General features: G+C 40.8%; 1 protein-coding gene across 1 annotated transcript; it reads right to left on the bottom strand.

Moving 5' to 3' along the window:
• Positions 1 to 456: 456 nt before the first annotated feature.
• On the bottom strand, positions 457 to 18159 carry sanbr (SANT and BTB domain regulator of CSR). The gene is given in 22 exon segments (XM_034100143.2): positions 457 to 614; positions 1216 to 1298; positions 1559 to 1647; positions 1788 to 1861; positions 2324 to 2352; positions 8037 to 8069; positions 8071 to 8115; positions 9088 to 9195; positions 9368 to 9400; positions 9489 to 9585; positions 9675 to 9817; positions 10697 to 10849; positions 10924 to 11047; positions 11160 to 11270; positions 11381 to 11467; positions 13365 to 13525; positions 13890 to 13948; positions 14106 to 14344; positions 14543 to 14642; positions 15498 to 15669; positions 15805 to 15956; positions 17436 to 18159. Coding segments are annotated over 21 exon segments (2136 nt in total). The 5' UTR covers positions 15955 to 15956; positions 17436 to 18159; the 3' UTR covers positions 457 to 568.
• Positions 18160 to 18250: the final 91 nt, after the last annotated feature.

Genomic DNA, 18250 nt, shown 5'->3' with positions numbered 1-18250 from the left:
TTGGTCCCAGTGTTGTACAGTGCAGTCACGTTCCAATACAGACAGGAATGACTAGACCTATGTTTCTACCAGAACTGGGGGAACGTTGCTAAAACAGAGTTTAATGTTCTGTTGATTGAAACAAGCCGACCTGTGTGACTGCAGTGATCTTATCTCTCCCTCAAAGAAGCTTTTCAGTCCCATATGTGTGGAGTTTACTGGATCCACTGGCTATGCTCCTGTAAGAGATGACAGTTAGAAACAGAACAAGCTACAGAAGAGAAGAATCCTACAGACACACTGTGGGGGGTGTTTTTCAGACTGACTGCAGCTGCATAAATAGGAAGCTAGCTGTGACAGAGGGCAGCAGTTTGATGGTGATCAGTACATAGTCACCTGAGTTAAGCACAGAGGGGGGGTTAGTGTCCACAGCTGGGTTATAAGTGGAGGCCGTGCTCAGAGGGGGGGGGGGGGGGGCAGTAGGAAGGAGTTTTGTGGTGCGGAGCCCTCGCAGAAGGATCTTCCTCTTTGAGAGCTCTTCGTCAGTGTTCATGCTCGCCTCTTAGACGGCTCAGAGGTCTTCTCCCCGTCAGCTGCTCTGGGTGCTCCGGATCTGAGCGTAGCGCACTTTAGATCTACAGAGAGAGAAGATTGGATGTAATTGATAAAGTCAATTAGAGTGGCATTTTGAGGATTGTGTCAAGAATGAGAGTACGAATTGGGGATTTCATTTGTTTTTTAATGATTAAGGTCGTCTTAAAAGAGAGGGTCGTTTTTTCGTGAACAAAAAGTCATAGTATATACTTTTTATAAATCAGTCATAGTATATTGTAAAAAAGTTACAAAAAAGGAATTGCATAGTATGTCGTAAAGAAGTCTTGGTGTGTCGTAATTATCAGAAAAAAACAACACAGTGACAGATGTCGAAACAAAGTAATAGTACAGTATTTCGTAAATATCAGATAAAAAAAGAATAAGTATGATCTGAAAAAGGTCACAGCATAGTATGTCCAAAATATTTTTGAAATGTAAAAAGTCATAGTATATAGAATGTCGAAAAAAACCCGTCATGGTATAGTGTGCTAAAAAAAAAGAAATAGTATAGTAAGCATAAAATAAATGAAAAATCGACGTAGTATAGTGATTGAAAAAAAGTCATGGTATAAAAAAAGTATGTAAGTGTGTGTGTTTTGTGTGTGTGTGTGTACACATATGTACGTGTGTACAAAGGAGTACCTGGGAGTTTTCTCTGAACTCTGTCTAGCTTGAGAGGAACCCTTAAACTGGGCTTCAAGTCTTGAGTAGATTCCACCTGTAGGCTGCAGCAACAACAATCACACACGCACGCGCACACACGCACGCACACACACACACACACACACACACACACACACACACACACACACACACACACACACACACACACACACACACACACACACACACACACACACACAACACACACACACACACAATCTGGCGTCAGGCAGCTGTAAAAACTAGGACAGCAGGGCTGACAGCTCTACACCAATCATTTCATTATATTTCCAAAGTCCTGTGCTTGTGAGCAGGAACTTGCTTCTTTAGTGTCTTTAGATCTGCTCTGCTCCTGCTCTCCAAATCTCATCTTGGTCAGGTAGCCGATGATCTCCTCCATGCGACGCTGGTCTGGTTTCAAAAAGACAAAACAATTCAAACACAGCAAGATCGAACTTAATGTTAACTCAGTCAAAACTAAGGACTACAATAAGAATATTCATAAGACTATTAAAATAGCTTTTAGATTATTGATATGAATGACGTCCTACCTTCCTCCCTCTGAGCGTCCTGGTTGTACCTCATGGAGCGTGAAATGTCCCACTTACTTTTCTGGACACTCACTCTAAAAGACACACGGAGGTGATACACACACACACACACACACACACACACACACACACACACACACACACACACACACACACACACACACACACACACACACACACACACACACACACACACACACACACACACACACACACACACACACACACACACACACACACACACACACACACACACACACACACACACACACACACACACCTATTCAAGTGGTTTATCAGATACATTCAAAACAAGTTTTAGTCAACTCAACACCCAGCAACTGATACTGTACAGACAGCAATATGTAAGCATGAATATGAGAAAGTGTGTGTGTGTGTGTGTGTGTGTGTGTGTGTGGTGTGTGTGTGTGTGTGTGTGTGTGTGTGTGTGTGTGTGTGTGTGTGTGTGTGTGTGTGTGTGTGTGTGTGTGTGTGTGTGTGTGTGTGTGTGTGTGTGTGTGTGTGGAAGTACTCACATGAAAGGTGTGTTGTCCCTGGACTGTGACTGAGGGAAAGAACATCACATTTAGAAAACACAGCGAAGCAGGTTTCAAAGTGGCAGTTTTCCGCTCCAAGGGAGTTTGGTTCTGCCCGCAACTGAAATCCACTGTAAGTACCTGACTATGGATAGAAGTACTCAGAAATCACACAGACTACATTGTTCCTCATTTTCTACAATAACTCATGGAAGTTCACAAACTATAAATAAGTATTGTATAAGTTGATTTAAAGTCACTATATTTTGAAAAGCAAGATTTCTATTTGATATAAATGTGTTAACCCTCCGGTATCACTGTGGACGTTTTTGTCCATGTGCAAATGGCCTGATTTTTTGTAACAAAGCTATTTTCTCGATCTATTTTGGAATTCCAATTTCAATTTTTTTAAATTGGTCTTTAATTCACTGTGTAAGAAATCGACTACGCAAATTAGTCATTCGAGACAAAAATGTCCACTGCAAAAGACTTTGATAAAAACATTATATTAAAAGGTTTTTTTCACAACTTGTTTAGGTTCAATCTTTAAAGCAACTTCCGCCCTAATAGAAAATACCAAAAATGTAATGATTTTCAGGATTTTAACCCTTTAAATGCCATTTTGAAAACATGAAACCGCTGTTTTTTTTCATGATGAAAACAGAGAAAATGAGTTATTTTCCAAAAAATACATATCTGGAGACTGGCTCTTTTTTTTTATAACAGTCTTGGATATGTCAAAGATTAGCAACAAAATGGATTTTTTGCATTATTAGTTTTTGCACAAAATCAGATTGAACAAAAAAGTTACAAATTAGTCATTTGGGACAAAAGTGTCCACTTCCAAAAACTGCTCTGAAATGACAACAGATTCATATTTTTTAAAACTTTTTGGGGTTAAATATTTCAATCAACTTCAGTCCTGATCAAAAATACCAAATGTTAACTTATGTTCAGGATTTTTAACCCTTTAACTACCAGTTTGAAAACATGAATTTGTGTTTTCTATGAAAAAACATGCACAAAAAGGCAGTTATTTTCCATATAATAAATGCTGGGGGGTCGGCTTTTTTTTTTAACACAGTCTTGGATATGTCACAGATTAGCAACAACATTGATTTTGGTGGATAATTAGTTTTTGCACAGAATCAAATTAAACAAAAAAGTCACACATTAGCCACTCGCGGACAAAAATGTCCCATCCACTCCCATTATAACCACATCTTTTGATCTCTCCGCCATACCGGTATAAAATCATGCATTTTGTAATATTAGGGTTTTATATTGGAGGAAAATAGTTCAATTTGTCCTTTTTACTGTATATGACCAGATGTGACATTTTACCATTGAATTACATGCTTGTCATTTCTTGGTTTCTTTGGCCTGTTGTGTAATGGGGCCCTGCCAGCCATTGGAACACATGTATGCAACTAATATGATGTAGGTGTGTTGGTATGGATGTGGAAGAGTGGTATCAAGCTGAGAAATGTGGTGTGTGTGTGTATCTTAGTGGTCAAACACATATGTGGTCATACACAGCACATTCTGGTATTTATGAGCAGTGGGCAGCCACTGTAACAAACCCGGGGCACGGCGGCAGTGCCCAGGAGGGGAACTGGCACCTCGTAAAATAGCTCTGTGTGTGTGTGTTGTGTGTGTGTGTGTTGTGTGTGTGTGGTGTGTGTGTGTGTGTGTGTGGTGTGTACAGTGTGTGTACAGAGACAACAATATACAGTAGATTTGGTTTACAGCAAGTCGCAGTTTTCGCCTCATATCTTTCTTTCTTCTTTCTCTCTCTCTCTTTCTCTCACATCCCTCAGTCCCAAACTCATACACACTCTTACATATTAGTTTTGGTTTTCATTTGGTGCTGTTTTCATGTGTCTTTGAGGTACACAGATGTCTGATCTTGACCTCGATGTTTTGAATTGTTTGAACTTCAAAGTCCTTTGATAATGTCTCTTTAGCAAACAGACATACACAGCCATACATATACTCCTTGAAGTAAATAAAAACAACTGGCTGCAAAGCCAAAGCTTCAAATATGTGTAGTTTGGCTGGCTGGTCATTTCATTCCTGTGATACGCAACAAGCAGTACGATGAAGAGGAGCTTCTCTGTGAGACAAGAGGTCTCATGCAAGCCCGTGACTTCAGCTGCAGGACTCATCCTCTGAAGCAGAAACTCCCTGAGGAGGAGAATCTGGTGTGGGATCTGAACTGTGCTTGAAAGGAGTCAGCACAAGGATAAATCACTTGAGAAGGAGAATCTGATGTGGAGTTTGTAGTGGAGTCTGATCCTTCTTCGTCCGACCTGGAGAGGACACAGAGGATCCATCCCGTAGCTGCGCTACATTCCTCTGCACTATCCTATCCGGAGGACCGTGTCCATCGTGGCAGTGGGTGGACATCAAAACATTTTCAAATCTGGTTTCCCTCTCACGAGGAAACGCCATACTACATTCCTGCTGCCAGAGGTTTGGGTTCAGGGCCCACGCGTTATGCCATTACGAGTGGCATAAATAAGAATTCATGACGTGGAATCCTTCTTTGATTTATTCTTTACCCCTGAGATCATCCGCAGTATTGTCGACATGACACCCCTGCATGGGGGACGTTCGGTGGCAAAGTGGAGGGATGTTGATGCCACAGATGTTTGAGCAAACATTGGATAGGATCGTGCAGAGGAATGTAGCGCAGCTACGGGATGGGATCCTCTGTGTCCTCTCCACTTTCAGGGAAGGGTCAGACTCCACCACAAACATCTGATCATTTCTCTAAGCATGTCTTCACGTAGCGGCGCAAACAAATATTCTTGTTACTCCTGTGGCAATCTCTGGTGCTATCGTCCCCTTTGTGGTGTGATTGAGGAGGAGATCACTAAGCAAGCACTTTTGTGAACATCAGGCTTTTTCCATCTAAATGGTTTTGTAGTCCTTCATACATCTCAACCTCATCACCATCTTGTTGTTCCTCAGCAGCTCCTCAACTCCTCAGCAAAGGACCTCATTGATTCCTCTGTATCAAACGTGGGATTCGGGGCAGAATTGTTCCTTCTTCTCTGCCCCCATCTGATAAATGAAAAAAGTGGATTTATCCTTGTGCTGACTCCTTTCAAGCACAGCTCAGATCCACACCAGATTCTCCTCCTCAGGGAGTTTCTGCTTCAGAGGATGAGTCCTGCAGCTGAAAGTCACGGGCTGCATGAGACCTCTTGTCCCACAGAGAAGCTCCTCTTCATCGTACTGCTTGTTGCGTATCACAGGAATGAAATGACCAGCCAGCCAAACTACACATATTTGAAGCTTTGGCTTTGCAGCCAGGTGTTTTTATTTACTTCAAGGAGTGTATGTATGGCTGTGTATGTCTGTTTGCTAAAGAGACATTATCAAAGGACTTTGAAGTTCAAACAATTCAAACATCGAGGTCAAGCTGGGTCAAGATCAGACATCTGTGTACCCAAAGACACATGAAACAGCACAAATGAAAAACAAAACTTCATGAGAGCACACTTAGTCCCGTCTCATTCTCACACACAATCCACTCACACAACATACAAGGTATAAGGAGGTATAATATGTAAGAGTGTGTATGAGTTTGGGAATGAGGGAGTGAGAGAAAGAGAGAGAGAGAAAGAAAGAAATATGAGGCGAAAACTGCGACTTGCTGTAAACCAAATCTACTGTATATTGTTGTCTCTGTACACACACGTACACACACACCCACCACCACCCACACACACACACACACACACACACACACACACACCACACACACACACACACACCACACACACACACACCACACCACACACACACACACACACACACACACACACCACACACCACACACACACACACACACACCACACAACACACACACACACATTTCTCAGCTGATACCACTCTTCCACATCCATACCAACACACCTACATCATATTAGTTGCATACATGTATTCCAATGGCTGGCAGGGCCCCATTACACAACAGGCAAAGAAACCAAGAAACAAGCATGTAATTCAATGGTAAAATGTCACATCTGGTCATATACAGTAAAAAGGACAAATTGAAACTATTTTCCTCCAATATAAAACCCTAATATTACAAAATGCATGATTTTATACCGGTATGGCGGAGAGATCAAAAGATGTGGTTATAATGGGAGTGGATGGGACATTTTTGTCCGCGAGTGGCTAATGTGTGACTTTTTGTTTAATCTGATTCTGTGCAAAAACTAATTATCCACCAAAATCAATGTTGTTGCTAATCTTGACATATCCAAGACTGTGTTAAAAAAAAAAAAAGCCGACCCCCCCAACATTTATTATATGGAAAATAAACTGCCTTTTTGTGCATGTTTTTCATAGAAAACACAAATTCATGTTTTCAAACTGGCAGTTCAAGGGTTAAAAATCCTGAACATAATTTAACATTTGGTATTTTTGATCAGGACTGAAGTTGATTGAAGATTTAACCCCAAAAAGTTTTAAAAAATATTAATCTGTTGTCATTTCAGAGCAAGTTTTGGAAGTGGACATTTTTGTCCCGAATGACTAATTTGTAACTTTTTTGTTCAATCTGATTTTGTGCAAAAACTAATAATGCAAAGAAACCTTTTAATATAATGTTTTTATCAAAGTCTTTTGCAGTGGACATTTTTGTCTCGAATGGACTAATTTGCGTAGTCCAATCGAATGATACCGGAGGGTTAAGGTAACTTGAAATTATACACTGTTACAGAACAACAAAACCCACGCTGCCGCCTTACACTGCATTCTACCAGTCAGGGGTGTGAAGTAACTAAGTACATTTACTCAAGTACTATACTGAAGTCCAATTTTTGAGACACTAGCACTTTACTTGAGTATTCAAATGTTTTGCTTACTTTGTACTTCTACTCCCACTACATGTATTTATTCCCCTTTAGTTACTTACAGATTTGGATGAATGATGTGAAATATAATCAAGTCTTAAATCAGACTTCTAGTTGTGTCCTGTGTCCTGAGTCGAGTCGTGGCTGAACCTGTCTCTGCGGTCCTGCCTGACTCTCATCATACTACTTCCCTGATGGCGCCCACAGGATTGTTGGACATCCTCGTGGGATTCCTCTTCTTATTATAGACAGATGCATTTACAAACATTTGGACTACCTATGTTGTAAATGTATTATCTTTTAAATGTACACACGGCAATCTATTGCACGTCTGTCCGTCCTGGGAGAGGGATCCCTCCTCTGTTGCTCTCCCTGAGGTTTCTCCCATTTTTCACTTTAAACTGTTGGGTTTTCTCCGGAGGTTTTTCCTTGTACGATGTGAGGGTCTAAGGACAGAGGGTGTCGCATTGTCATACTGTATTCTCTACACACTGTGAAAAACCACAGAGACAAATGTAACATTTTGTGATATTGGGCTCTATAAATAAACATCGATTGATTGATTGATAGTTCCACCTGGAGTAAATTCACAAGCTACCCTGCAGGATACAAAGTCATTCAAACTAGCTGCACCTTTACCAGCTTTGAGAACACTTTCATGATCAATCATTATAAAACATATCATATATATTATCTGAAATGGGCAAATTTGGATCTGAGCTCTTCCACCTCTGACCTTATTGAAACAACAACACAAATCCAAACACTTAAGATGTTATGTTGCATTCTGCAGTATTTGGTCCACCTACGATGTTCAACAGTAATGCAGTCAGTGACTTCACTTTCTCTGCTTTGTCTTTGCGCTGGAAGTTTGGAAGAGGACATTTGTTTTTTCAGAGGTCTGTGGGCCTTCTTGGCCTTCTAGCAGCTGGAAACACAAACACATGATGAGCATGCTGACGCCATCTGCTGGCCAAACACAGCAACTGTTTGATTCCATCCTGAGAAAGGAAGAGCTGAAAGGAACAACAATGAAACGTTAAAAATAGATTCAATGGGAATGCAAAGTGAGGGAAGAACAGTGTAGAGGTGGTACATATGCTCATTGAGTGTCCTCACTTGACTTTGAACGGTTCAGCTGAAACAGTGACTCAGCATGAAATGGAAGCTGCTACCAGGACCACAAAGGAAATAAAAGCTATGACACACTCATGAGGTCAAACTGCATATAGTGTCTACTGTTCAGAAACATACTTATAGAAAGTATGTTCATGTCGATTATGAGGAAGAAACACAGAAAACGTCTATTTGACTTTGTTACCTTCATAATGACTGCAGTTATAACTATGATAGCTTTCTATTGCTGTCCATGAGGTTATTGTGATTAGAAACTGCATTAAACTGTCATTACAAAAACAATGATTAAAAAGAAAAGACGAGAACACAGAGGAGCCTGTGATTAAAACAGCAGCTTTAAATGACAGGAGCCCATCCATGACTTCTTCGTATGTCTTTCAGACAGGCAGTGCGCCTACTTTGTTATCATTAGACCGCTCATTGTATTTGACCCTGTTTCTACTCCTCATTCATAACCGTCAGTATTTTTAAACCTGGACCCTATTGTTCATGTCTTTGTGTCTGACGGAGACAACAGAGTCTATTGGTGTTACTAGGTTTAACTTGTGTAAAAGATGTTCCATGTGATGACGCAACATTTCAGAATGACCCTTCTCTAAAGGAGACTTGTTGGGACTCAAAAACAAAACATGGTTTACTGAAGTGCTTTAGTGAAACTAAAACACACCTTCTGTCCCTCACTACTTCTGCCACACAGCACAGGCATACATATATACACCAGCAACACGTGATCTGCCACTGAATGAGCTACAGAGCTCCCACACCTTGTTTCTTGGACAGCTCCTCTTCATCCCCCACCTCATCCTCAGTGACCTCTGACCCTGTGGTGTACTCCTCATCCTCTGACAGGAGGGACTGCTGCCTCTGGAGGAGTAAAGGTCACATTGAAACCCCCTTGATGACACTGACTGAGCTAACAAAACAAGTCCTTCAAATCACCTCGATGAGAGTGTAACAGTAAAGACAGCTGGCTAACAAACATATACATGTGAGAATATAAGCAGATGTAATGAAAGAAGTGAAGAAAAAGTCCTACCAGTTGCAGACTCCAGTTTTTCAAAAGGGAAAACTGGTTGAGAAAATAAAGTCAGAACCAGAAACATAACATGCTGGTAGAAGAGAAGCATCAGAATAGCAACACACTGAGAGAGACTCACGGTGCAGCCCTCCCCCTTCAGGGGCCCCAGCAGGGTGGGCTCCAACAGAACATCACAGTCCGGAACCTTCTCTGCACCGGAGGGACTCTCCTCAGGACTAACACACATACAAACACAAAAACATGCATTCAGAACCTCTCACAACAACTGCTCCTGTGAAATAGTATCAAACACCCTCCGGCTCACCCCTCAGGAGTGGGGGTGCTGCACACACACACGGCGTCTCGGTGCAGCAGCAGGTCGTTCAGGACTCGGGTCTGAGCAAAGGTCGCCTCGTCACAGTCCTCTTCATCAGGGACGTTCACGATGTGGTCCCGCATCTTACAGCCCTACACAGGAACACATTCACGCTGTAACAGAACTCCTCAACACACGGTTTGAAATATGTATTGGCAACAAATATGAAGAGTAAACCTAAGATTGGGGTCGGCCAGGGAGGCCTCTGGGTGTCTGGAGTGTCTAATAAAAGAGCTGGAAACTGTTTGTAAATGTATGTAACAATAGCAAAGTTGTATGATATCAAAACACACGCTTGACCCCCCAACTCTTAAACTTCACATTGCGCTTTTTGCTCTTTGCTCCCAGCGAAGGTGGGCGCAAAGCCTTGCAGTGAAAGCATTTAGTTAGTTTGAATTCTGTGGTTACATTGGCTGCTTGCCCCTGATGTTTAATACGGCTGTAATCTCATTGGTTGCATGAAAGATCAGTGGGAATGGAGGTCAAGTTTAAATAATTAGAACTTTGAGTGCACTGCTTTCAACGTAGACAAATATGAGCACAGAATGCGCAGAGCTGTTTTACTGCTGGTCATGTGAAGGCAGCTGATTGGGTTAGCAGGGCTGCGCTAGCTCCTCTGCTTGGGACTCTGGTGTCAGTGTTGGACATTGTAAATGGTGGATTCGTATCGATTTCCATCTTAGTGGTCACACACATATGTGGTCATACACAGCACCGTACACACAGTGAAACGTAGTGTCTGCATTAACGCATTCTAGTATTTTATGAGCAGTGGGCCGCCACTGTAACAAACCCAGGGCACGGCGGCAGTGCCCAGGAGGGGAACTGGCACCTCGTAAAATAACTGTGTGTGTGTGTGTGTGTGTGTGTGTGTGTGTGTGTGTGTGTGTGTGTGTGTGTGTGTGTGTGTGTGTGTGTGTGTGTGTGTGTGTGTGTGTGTGTGTGTGTGTGTGTGTGTGTGGGGTCCATACCTTTGGCATACCCGAGGGGTCGAAGCGGAGCACCCTCTGGCTGCAGCAGGGGTAGATTCCTGCACCATGCCATCCTTTCTCAGTGGCCATCCCAGGGTACAGTACAGTGTCCGGGTGGTACTTGCATTGGGTCAGCTCTGCACACACAAACACCTACAGACACACACACACCTTTAGCTGGGGATGAATACAGTCAAAAGTATGTGTCCTTCCATGTATCCACTCACCTGTTGGCACCGGGAGCAGGGCAGGTAGTTGATGGTTCCCCAGATCCTCCAGTAGACCAGGACCCAGGACTTGAGCTCCTCATACAGGACACTGATGTATTCATGCACATCCCAGCTCTTCTGTCTTGAAAAACACACACATGGATACACTGTGTTTTAGAGTGAATGGGATGTTTCTGTTTATTTTCAGCTGAACAAACACGGAGCTACATGAATCTGTTTCTTTGCTGTATTACTTAGTGTGTGAATAGATGATCTCTCCTCGAGAATCAATGTTGATTTTCCCAGGAACACAAGAAATGTTCCTCTCTGTGTCTTTGGTCAGCGTCTTCAGGCAGAGACCACACCTGGGAATGAGCACACACATAAATGTCCAACAGTGAGACTGATAAGAGAAGACACGACTGAAACCTAAAAGTGAAGGGAATGCTTGGTGGAACAGAGGCGAGCTGCTCACCGGTACAGGGTCGAGGCGTTTCCAGGGGAGTCTCTGTTCTGGCAGTTGGGATCGAAGAGACGCTCAATTTTCTTCTGAAACAATTTACTTTGGGAAGGAAATAAAATAAAAAAGCAAAATAAGCATCTATTTATGTAAATTAATCCAGAGAATGTTTGAGGATTACTTATTTATTATTTTAGATAGTTTGAAGCTTCAAAGCTTTATTCATAAAGTTTACATTTGTAATTTGAACTCTTTTCATTTGCATGTGTATTCATTCTGTTTAAAGGAGGTATTTCTGAACCATGACAGATTAAGATTAAGTTACACTAATATAATAAGAAATATAGTATTTATAGGACTAGATTCCAGTAGTGGCTGGTGGGGTAGTGACCAGCTTGTGTGATCCAAACATGTCAAAATAAAAAATAAAAGATCGAGCTAATAATTTCCACAATTAACATGTTTTTATCAATAGTATTTTTCAATCCATATTTGTTGCATTTAAGCCTTTCCAAAATAAAAGGTTTTACAGCGGTTTGCTTTCCTGCTTGCTGCACCTATAATAAAGGGGCAGCAGCAGTACCATAAAAACAATAACAAAATCTGTTTTGGCTCTCATACAATTATTGAAAATATTAAGTTGTACCACAAAAACAATCATATAATGTAACTGAATTAACTTGGTGTTCCTTCAAGATGTCATTACGTTCATACTTATTTAATGTTATGAATCACTTTATTCAATTTACGGAATTTATTGGATGATTTACTTTTAATGGTGACAGTATAATAAAATATGACAACAGAAATGTGAAGCCTCGAATGCTCTCCCATTATAGGCGCTTTCACACCGCAGTACTTTTCCCACTTGAGTTCCGATATAGTTCCGAAAAGTTGCGTTCACACCAAAAAATCCGGAACTAAAATTGGTTCATGAGAACCCTTTTACCCCCTTTTCCGTCCCTGCTAGAGAGCAGGTGCTGTCGTGGGAGAAAAAGGTTCCTATGTCTGATTGGCTGGGCGGATTGCAAACCACGCCCCGTAAAACTCCCAAAAAGTGTTGTGAAGCCGCCATTTTATTATCCTCGCATTAGCATTATTAGCATTAGCATTAGCCCAGCGCACAAACGCAGAGAGACTAATTATGGCAACACAAAAGAAAACATGGGAGCGGTGGAGATGAGGAGGTGTCGGCGTTCTGGCGATTTACTAAAGAGTTCTCATGAACTAAGTTCTGATGAACCTTTGTGGGAAAAGTACTGCGGTGTGAAAGCGCCTATAGAGAACCGCAGTGACGCGTCCTAAAACCCGGAAGTAAGTTAGCATTTTTACCACGGTTCCTTCGATAAAAAGCAATGCAATTTCTCCATAGGATTTTGGAAAATAGCTCCAAATAAGGTCTGTGTTTGACACAAATTGAAGAGACAGATCACGTTTTGTTCTATGACATTAAATACATCAGCAGTGACCCCGCTGGTGATTTTTGAAGAGTTTACGTGTCTGAAAAACGATGGTTGTTAACAAGTTGCTGAATAGGACTACAGAAGTTGTCCAGGCCGTTTTACGTCATTACGCCGAACACGTAAAACACTCCCGCTAAATTGGTTTGCCCTGTTCTGCTTGAAAGCAAGAACCTGCCTCCTGCAAGCTGTTAGAACAAACACTTCAACTTGTACCATTTAGAGTCTGTATGTTTGAATATGGATCTTAAGTTGGCGTGACGTTGAACCCTGCTGTAGTTCCTTTATAGCATAACGTTAGCATTTTGCTTCTTGCGACTAGATTTATGCTTCGAAAATTATAAAAGTAGGATAGACATGTGGATATTATCCGGCTGAACAAAACGTGATCTGTCTCTTAAATGTGTGTCAACCTCAGACCTTATTTCGAGCTATTTTCCAAAATCCTATGGAGAAATTGCATTGCGTTTTTGACGAAGGAACCGGAAGGAGTTTACATCCGGGTTTTAGGACGCGTCCCTGCGGTTCTCTATTGGTACCTTTTGAACTTGTCTTTTTTGTCCCGGATGTCGTCGGCCTCGTTGTGATTGAAGAGCTCTGCGATGCGGGTTGCCAGGTTGCTGTTGATGCAGTTCATGTTGCAGGGCGTAGCCACGATGGAGCTCATGTGTTTGTGGCAGTACTGGATGCACTCCTCCACCTGAACATGGACAAACACACACCACATTTGGAGACTTTTCCAGAAATAATTCATTTAATTTCAATGACCCTAGAAATATACTGATTAAGCCCTGCTTTGTCATTGTTAGAATGTTATCTTTAAATACAGCATGGGTATAAAAATGTACAGCAAACTGTCTAAATAAATGTTGGGGCTAAATAACGTCAACACTCTTAACATCCATGGAACATCAATAAAACAAAGCTCTATATAAGGGCCTTCTGCTTTAAGAGAGAGATGACCAATCATCAGTTCTGAACATCTCAATAAGTCTTTTTTACAATTCAAAAGAAAAGGCCGAAGCACATCACCACAGCAAGCAATGGCACGTCACAACACTTACTAACGTATCCATCTTCAAGAACTCGGAGGAGATCAGGATTGAGATCACATTGCTGGGCTCTGTAACCGACAAACACTACATGACCAACCAAGCAAACCCCAAAACAAACACTAACACAGAACACACAGCCAGTGACCCGCCAAAAACACAACACAGCTATTCCCATGTGTAACAATGTCATATTGATTATGTTTTTGTAGTTTGTCGGGGATTTACCGAGGCGGGGTTTGTCTCGGTTCCCCTCTCCCGCAGAGTTCCTCCTGACGTAGTTCATGAGCCAGTCGAAGATCTGCACATCACAGTGGACCGAGATGTCCACCTCCTCCCACCTCTGGGCGTCCACAGACAAATACTCAGCAAAGTAACGCATCTCTTTGACTAGAAGATCTCTGGGGCATGTGAAGTCCTGCTTCAGGTTCTTGGTCTCATCACACACATGGATCACCATGTTGGGGCTAGATATGGGACGAAAGGAATACTTTGTGTCAGAAGTATCGCTGTATGTTTCTGATAATCATGAAAACATGCTGGAAAAGCGTTAAAATGTAACTGAAATATAGTGGAATGAAATATGTTTGGGTAGGACACACTCATTCAATCTTATATTAATGGACATTCATTTGAAAGGAAAAACAACAATCTCCAATACTTACTCTCGTGGTTTCTGAGGTTTGTCTTCCTCCTCTGCTGAGACTCGTCTCTCTTTCTTCTCCACGGCACCAACCCTTCCTGTGGCCGCTGATTTTGAGCCTGCTGACACCAAAAGGAAAAATGTAAATAAAGTCACACACAGTAACAAATTGTGTCTTTTTTTACTTTTTAATATTGCTGTTTAATATTTCTAATAAACGTTATGTATGGGTTTAGTTTCTCCTCAATTTGCATGTTACACTTAACTAAACTGACATTTGTGTTTTGAAAAGTCCAGTATAAAATGGGGAGAAATTAAAAGTATGATTTTTACTCATTCTTTATGGAAAATCAGCCCACAGCGTATACATATGGGGCCAATTTCTGGTTAAAACTGCCATTTTTTACCAATAAGGGATCCAGCATCCTCAATAACCCCCAAAACCACTCCAACATTGTCCAAATCGGCCAAGTCATGTTTTTAACTATTGTTTACATAGACTATAATGCCATTCATTTCTATGAACGCAACTTATACTAATTGTGCAAATTGCCCAACATCCACAAGTTAGCATCTGGCAGTTTCTATGTGCTGGGGACCCGTACTATACATTTCTAACATCACATTTTGGTGTACTCAACATTTCCGGGTTTACTATGCTGGCCACTGGCCTGTAGTGTCTGAAGCTGTACATTCATGATAGTTTTAAATGTGTCAAACTGCAAAATCGTACCTTAAGTGGGTTAGGAATTATATATATATATATTATTTTGTTTCATCTTTTATTATTACTAGGTAACCAACATGTATGTTTTTTGGGTCTTTTGTTTGTACTGCATTGTTTATTATTGCTCTAGCATTTTATATAAGGGTTCAGCCTCTTAAGTGTTGATGGTATACTTGACTATCTGGACATGTGTGTGTTTCAATTTCAATAAACAAAGTGATGTATTGTACTCAGGATGTCACTAACGGACCTGTCACTTTGCTGCTGCTCTGGTTGCTTCCTGTCTCCACCGCCTCCCCAGCCTCCAGCAGCGTGGGGGGGCCCTCTGAAGGGGAGGTGCTTCCTTCTGTCAGGGCATTACACTGGTTGTCCACGTGAGGAAACCCCCCCGTGGTCTTCAGCTCCTCAAAGCGACAGGCACACTGCAAGATCACATCAGAGACACAGTATTATTTCTTACCAACAACACACCTAACGTCACTAAACGGTGGAATGATTGATGGATGGGAGGGGGCAGATGGATGGAAGCAATGATAGTTACCCAGCATTCCAGTTACCTCCTTGGAAGTGAATCCTGGAACCAGCTTGGCTACATTGTCCCAGTTTATGGGCTGGGGCACCCCCCACAGAGAGCCCAGCACCATGTCCAAAACCAGGACGTTGTTATCATAAGGAAAGTTGTTGTTATCCGAGGAGAAGCGTCTCATCTCTACAGAGGCAGAGAGATGAGAAATAAAAGGCAGTAAGTCAACGATGAATGCCTACAGCTGCTTGATGATTGTATTTGATATTTTCTTATCATTATGGAGCATGGGGAATGGCCACTGTAAAATACCACATAGTACAGCTGCAGTACATTTGGACAATGTCTTTTTTAAATTACGCTGTTTACTCTGAAATACTTTCCAAAGGAAATCAAATGAATTCCAGATATAAAACCTTTAACAATAAAGGTGAAGTGCTGGACAAAATCCAACCAATGCTCTTTCCATTTTGTAATGACATTAACTGTAAATTACCAAGGTGTATTGGTACATGTGAATGTTTACTGGTGAATTTATATTTATTCTCAATTTGTATTTTGTATTATTCATAGAAATATATTCTTAGTGTTAATAATGTGTTAATAATAGTGTTAATAATCTCATCACCTTTAATGGTAATTAATTGACTTTTAAGGTATTTTGTTTGGTCACAAAACCACATACACATACGAGGAATTTGCTTTGGTATAATAATAATAATAATAATAATAATAATAATAATAATAATAAGAAGAAGAAGAAGAAGAAGAAGAAGAAGAAGAAGAAGAAGAAGAAGAAGAAGAAGAAGAAGAAGAAGAAATATATATATGTGTGGTGCATACAAAGACACAGAAAGAAGAATACGTAGAAAAACTAAATCATCTTAAAATAGTACTGTTATAACAGCTATTTTAACAACTATTTTATGACTATCCTAACAAATTAAAAATAAAGACTATATTTACACAAAATAAAATGAAGTGATAAACTAAGTATAGTGAAATATAATAAAATATGACGAATATGTTATATTTAAAGTGGAGAGCTGTGCTCATTTAAAAGTGGTGTAAAAATTGTGTTAAATTGCAATACTAATTCATTCATTCAAAATAAGTCAATATTTTTAAAAGGTTTACATTATTTTGAGAATGTTTCTCATTATTTTGATTAACAAATCATTAGTTTAAAATAAATAGAAATATTTTAAGAAAGTTTCTCATAACTTTGATAGAGTGGAAAGTTTCCATTATAATGATTTACGGGATATTTTTTATTTATTCATCACTAGGGTACGTTTTGAAGTGGGCTCCATACTAATGAGTCCTTCACTAGAAACCAAAGTTGCTACGATGTTCTACCATTGAATACATCGTAGGTCGTAACAAACTAAAGGGTCTGCAGAGGTTAACCAAAGATAATGATAGCAGCCAAAGATGTTCGCACTATACATACATTTTCTGATTCAGACGAATGTAATAAATCCATTTTATGCAAAAGAGAAACTTCGTAATGTCAGTGGAGTAACGTTAGTGATGCTAGTGCAGGCCGAGTCCCTCTGTCAGCCCCCTGCTGCATAAACATCACATGATTATAGGTCAAATTCATTCAGCTGGTTCTCTACAAACATTTCAAACGCTAAGAGTGGTTAGATATAGTGGACATACTTATCTTGGAGAGGGATTTTCTTCCCCGTTGTCTCGTACAGTGCAGTAGGAATCGGTGCCTGTCTCATGTCATGGTGTGTGGATGATGCTGATGCTGCGGTGATCTCCTACCGGCTAACTGCAGCTACTGCTAATGCTAGCTCACTTTGAGGGACCTGCTGCCTTCAAGTACTCCTCGTAAATGCCTAGTCACAAACTCCAGTGATACAGTCAGTCGCATATATTTTCGTTCATCTTTTTATTACAGATTATGCTCTAAAAAACCACCCCTGGTAATAGCATATATTGCAATGTCATGATAAATTGTGCGGTAGTTATTCATATAAATGGTTATGCTCACTTTCATGGTAAGTGATTTAAAGTTATGCGGTCAAAGGAAATACATTTTTTTAAAGTATATTTTGCCAAATTACTATTTCCGACTTCAACAAAAATACCTTTGAGCTCAGTATCACCCATGAAAGCATAACTTCCAATACTTCATGAAGGCAGCATTAGCTTCAAGCAACTAGCATATCGGCTATCTAGGTAACTTTATGTAGCTTCCCATCAGACGTTTGTAAATGTTTAAGCCCCTAGCTCAGTAGCACGGGGAAAAGTTACCGACCGGCTGCACTGTCTAAATCTGAACTTTGCAGTAAAGTCAAGAAACATTTTACTCAAATAAACGCTGTTAAATTAGTCCTGTTCTTCGCTGCGTCCCTACGTCGCAGCTTCATACTATTGTCACGTTGTCGCACTGCAGCAGGTGAGGCGTCCTGTTGCTTAGAGACAGAGGCCGTAAATCGATTATTTTTGTCCTCAACATTTTCCAA

The sequence above is a fragment of the Pseudochaenichthys georgianus genome, chromosome 15, assembly GCF_902827115.2.
Source record: "Pseudochaenichthys georgianus chromosome 15, fPseGeo1.2, whole genome shotgun sequence".
Classification (NCBI taxonomy): Eukaryota; Metazoa; Chordata; class Actinopteri; order Perciformes; family Channichthyidae; genus Pseudochaenichthys; species Pseudochaenichthys georgianus.
Note: the sequence above shows the minus strand (reverse complement) of the source record. Positions and strands in the feature narration are given on the sequence as shown.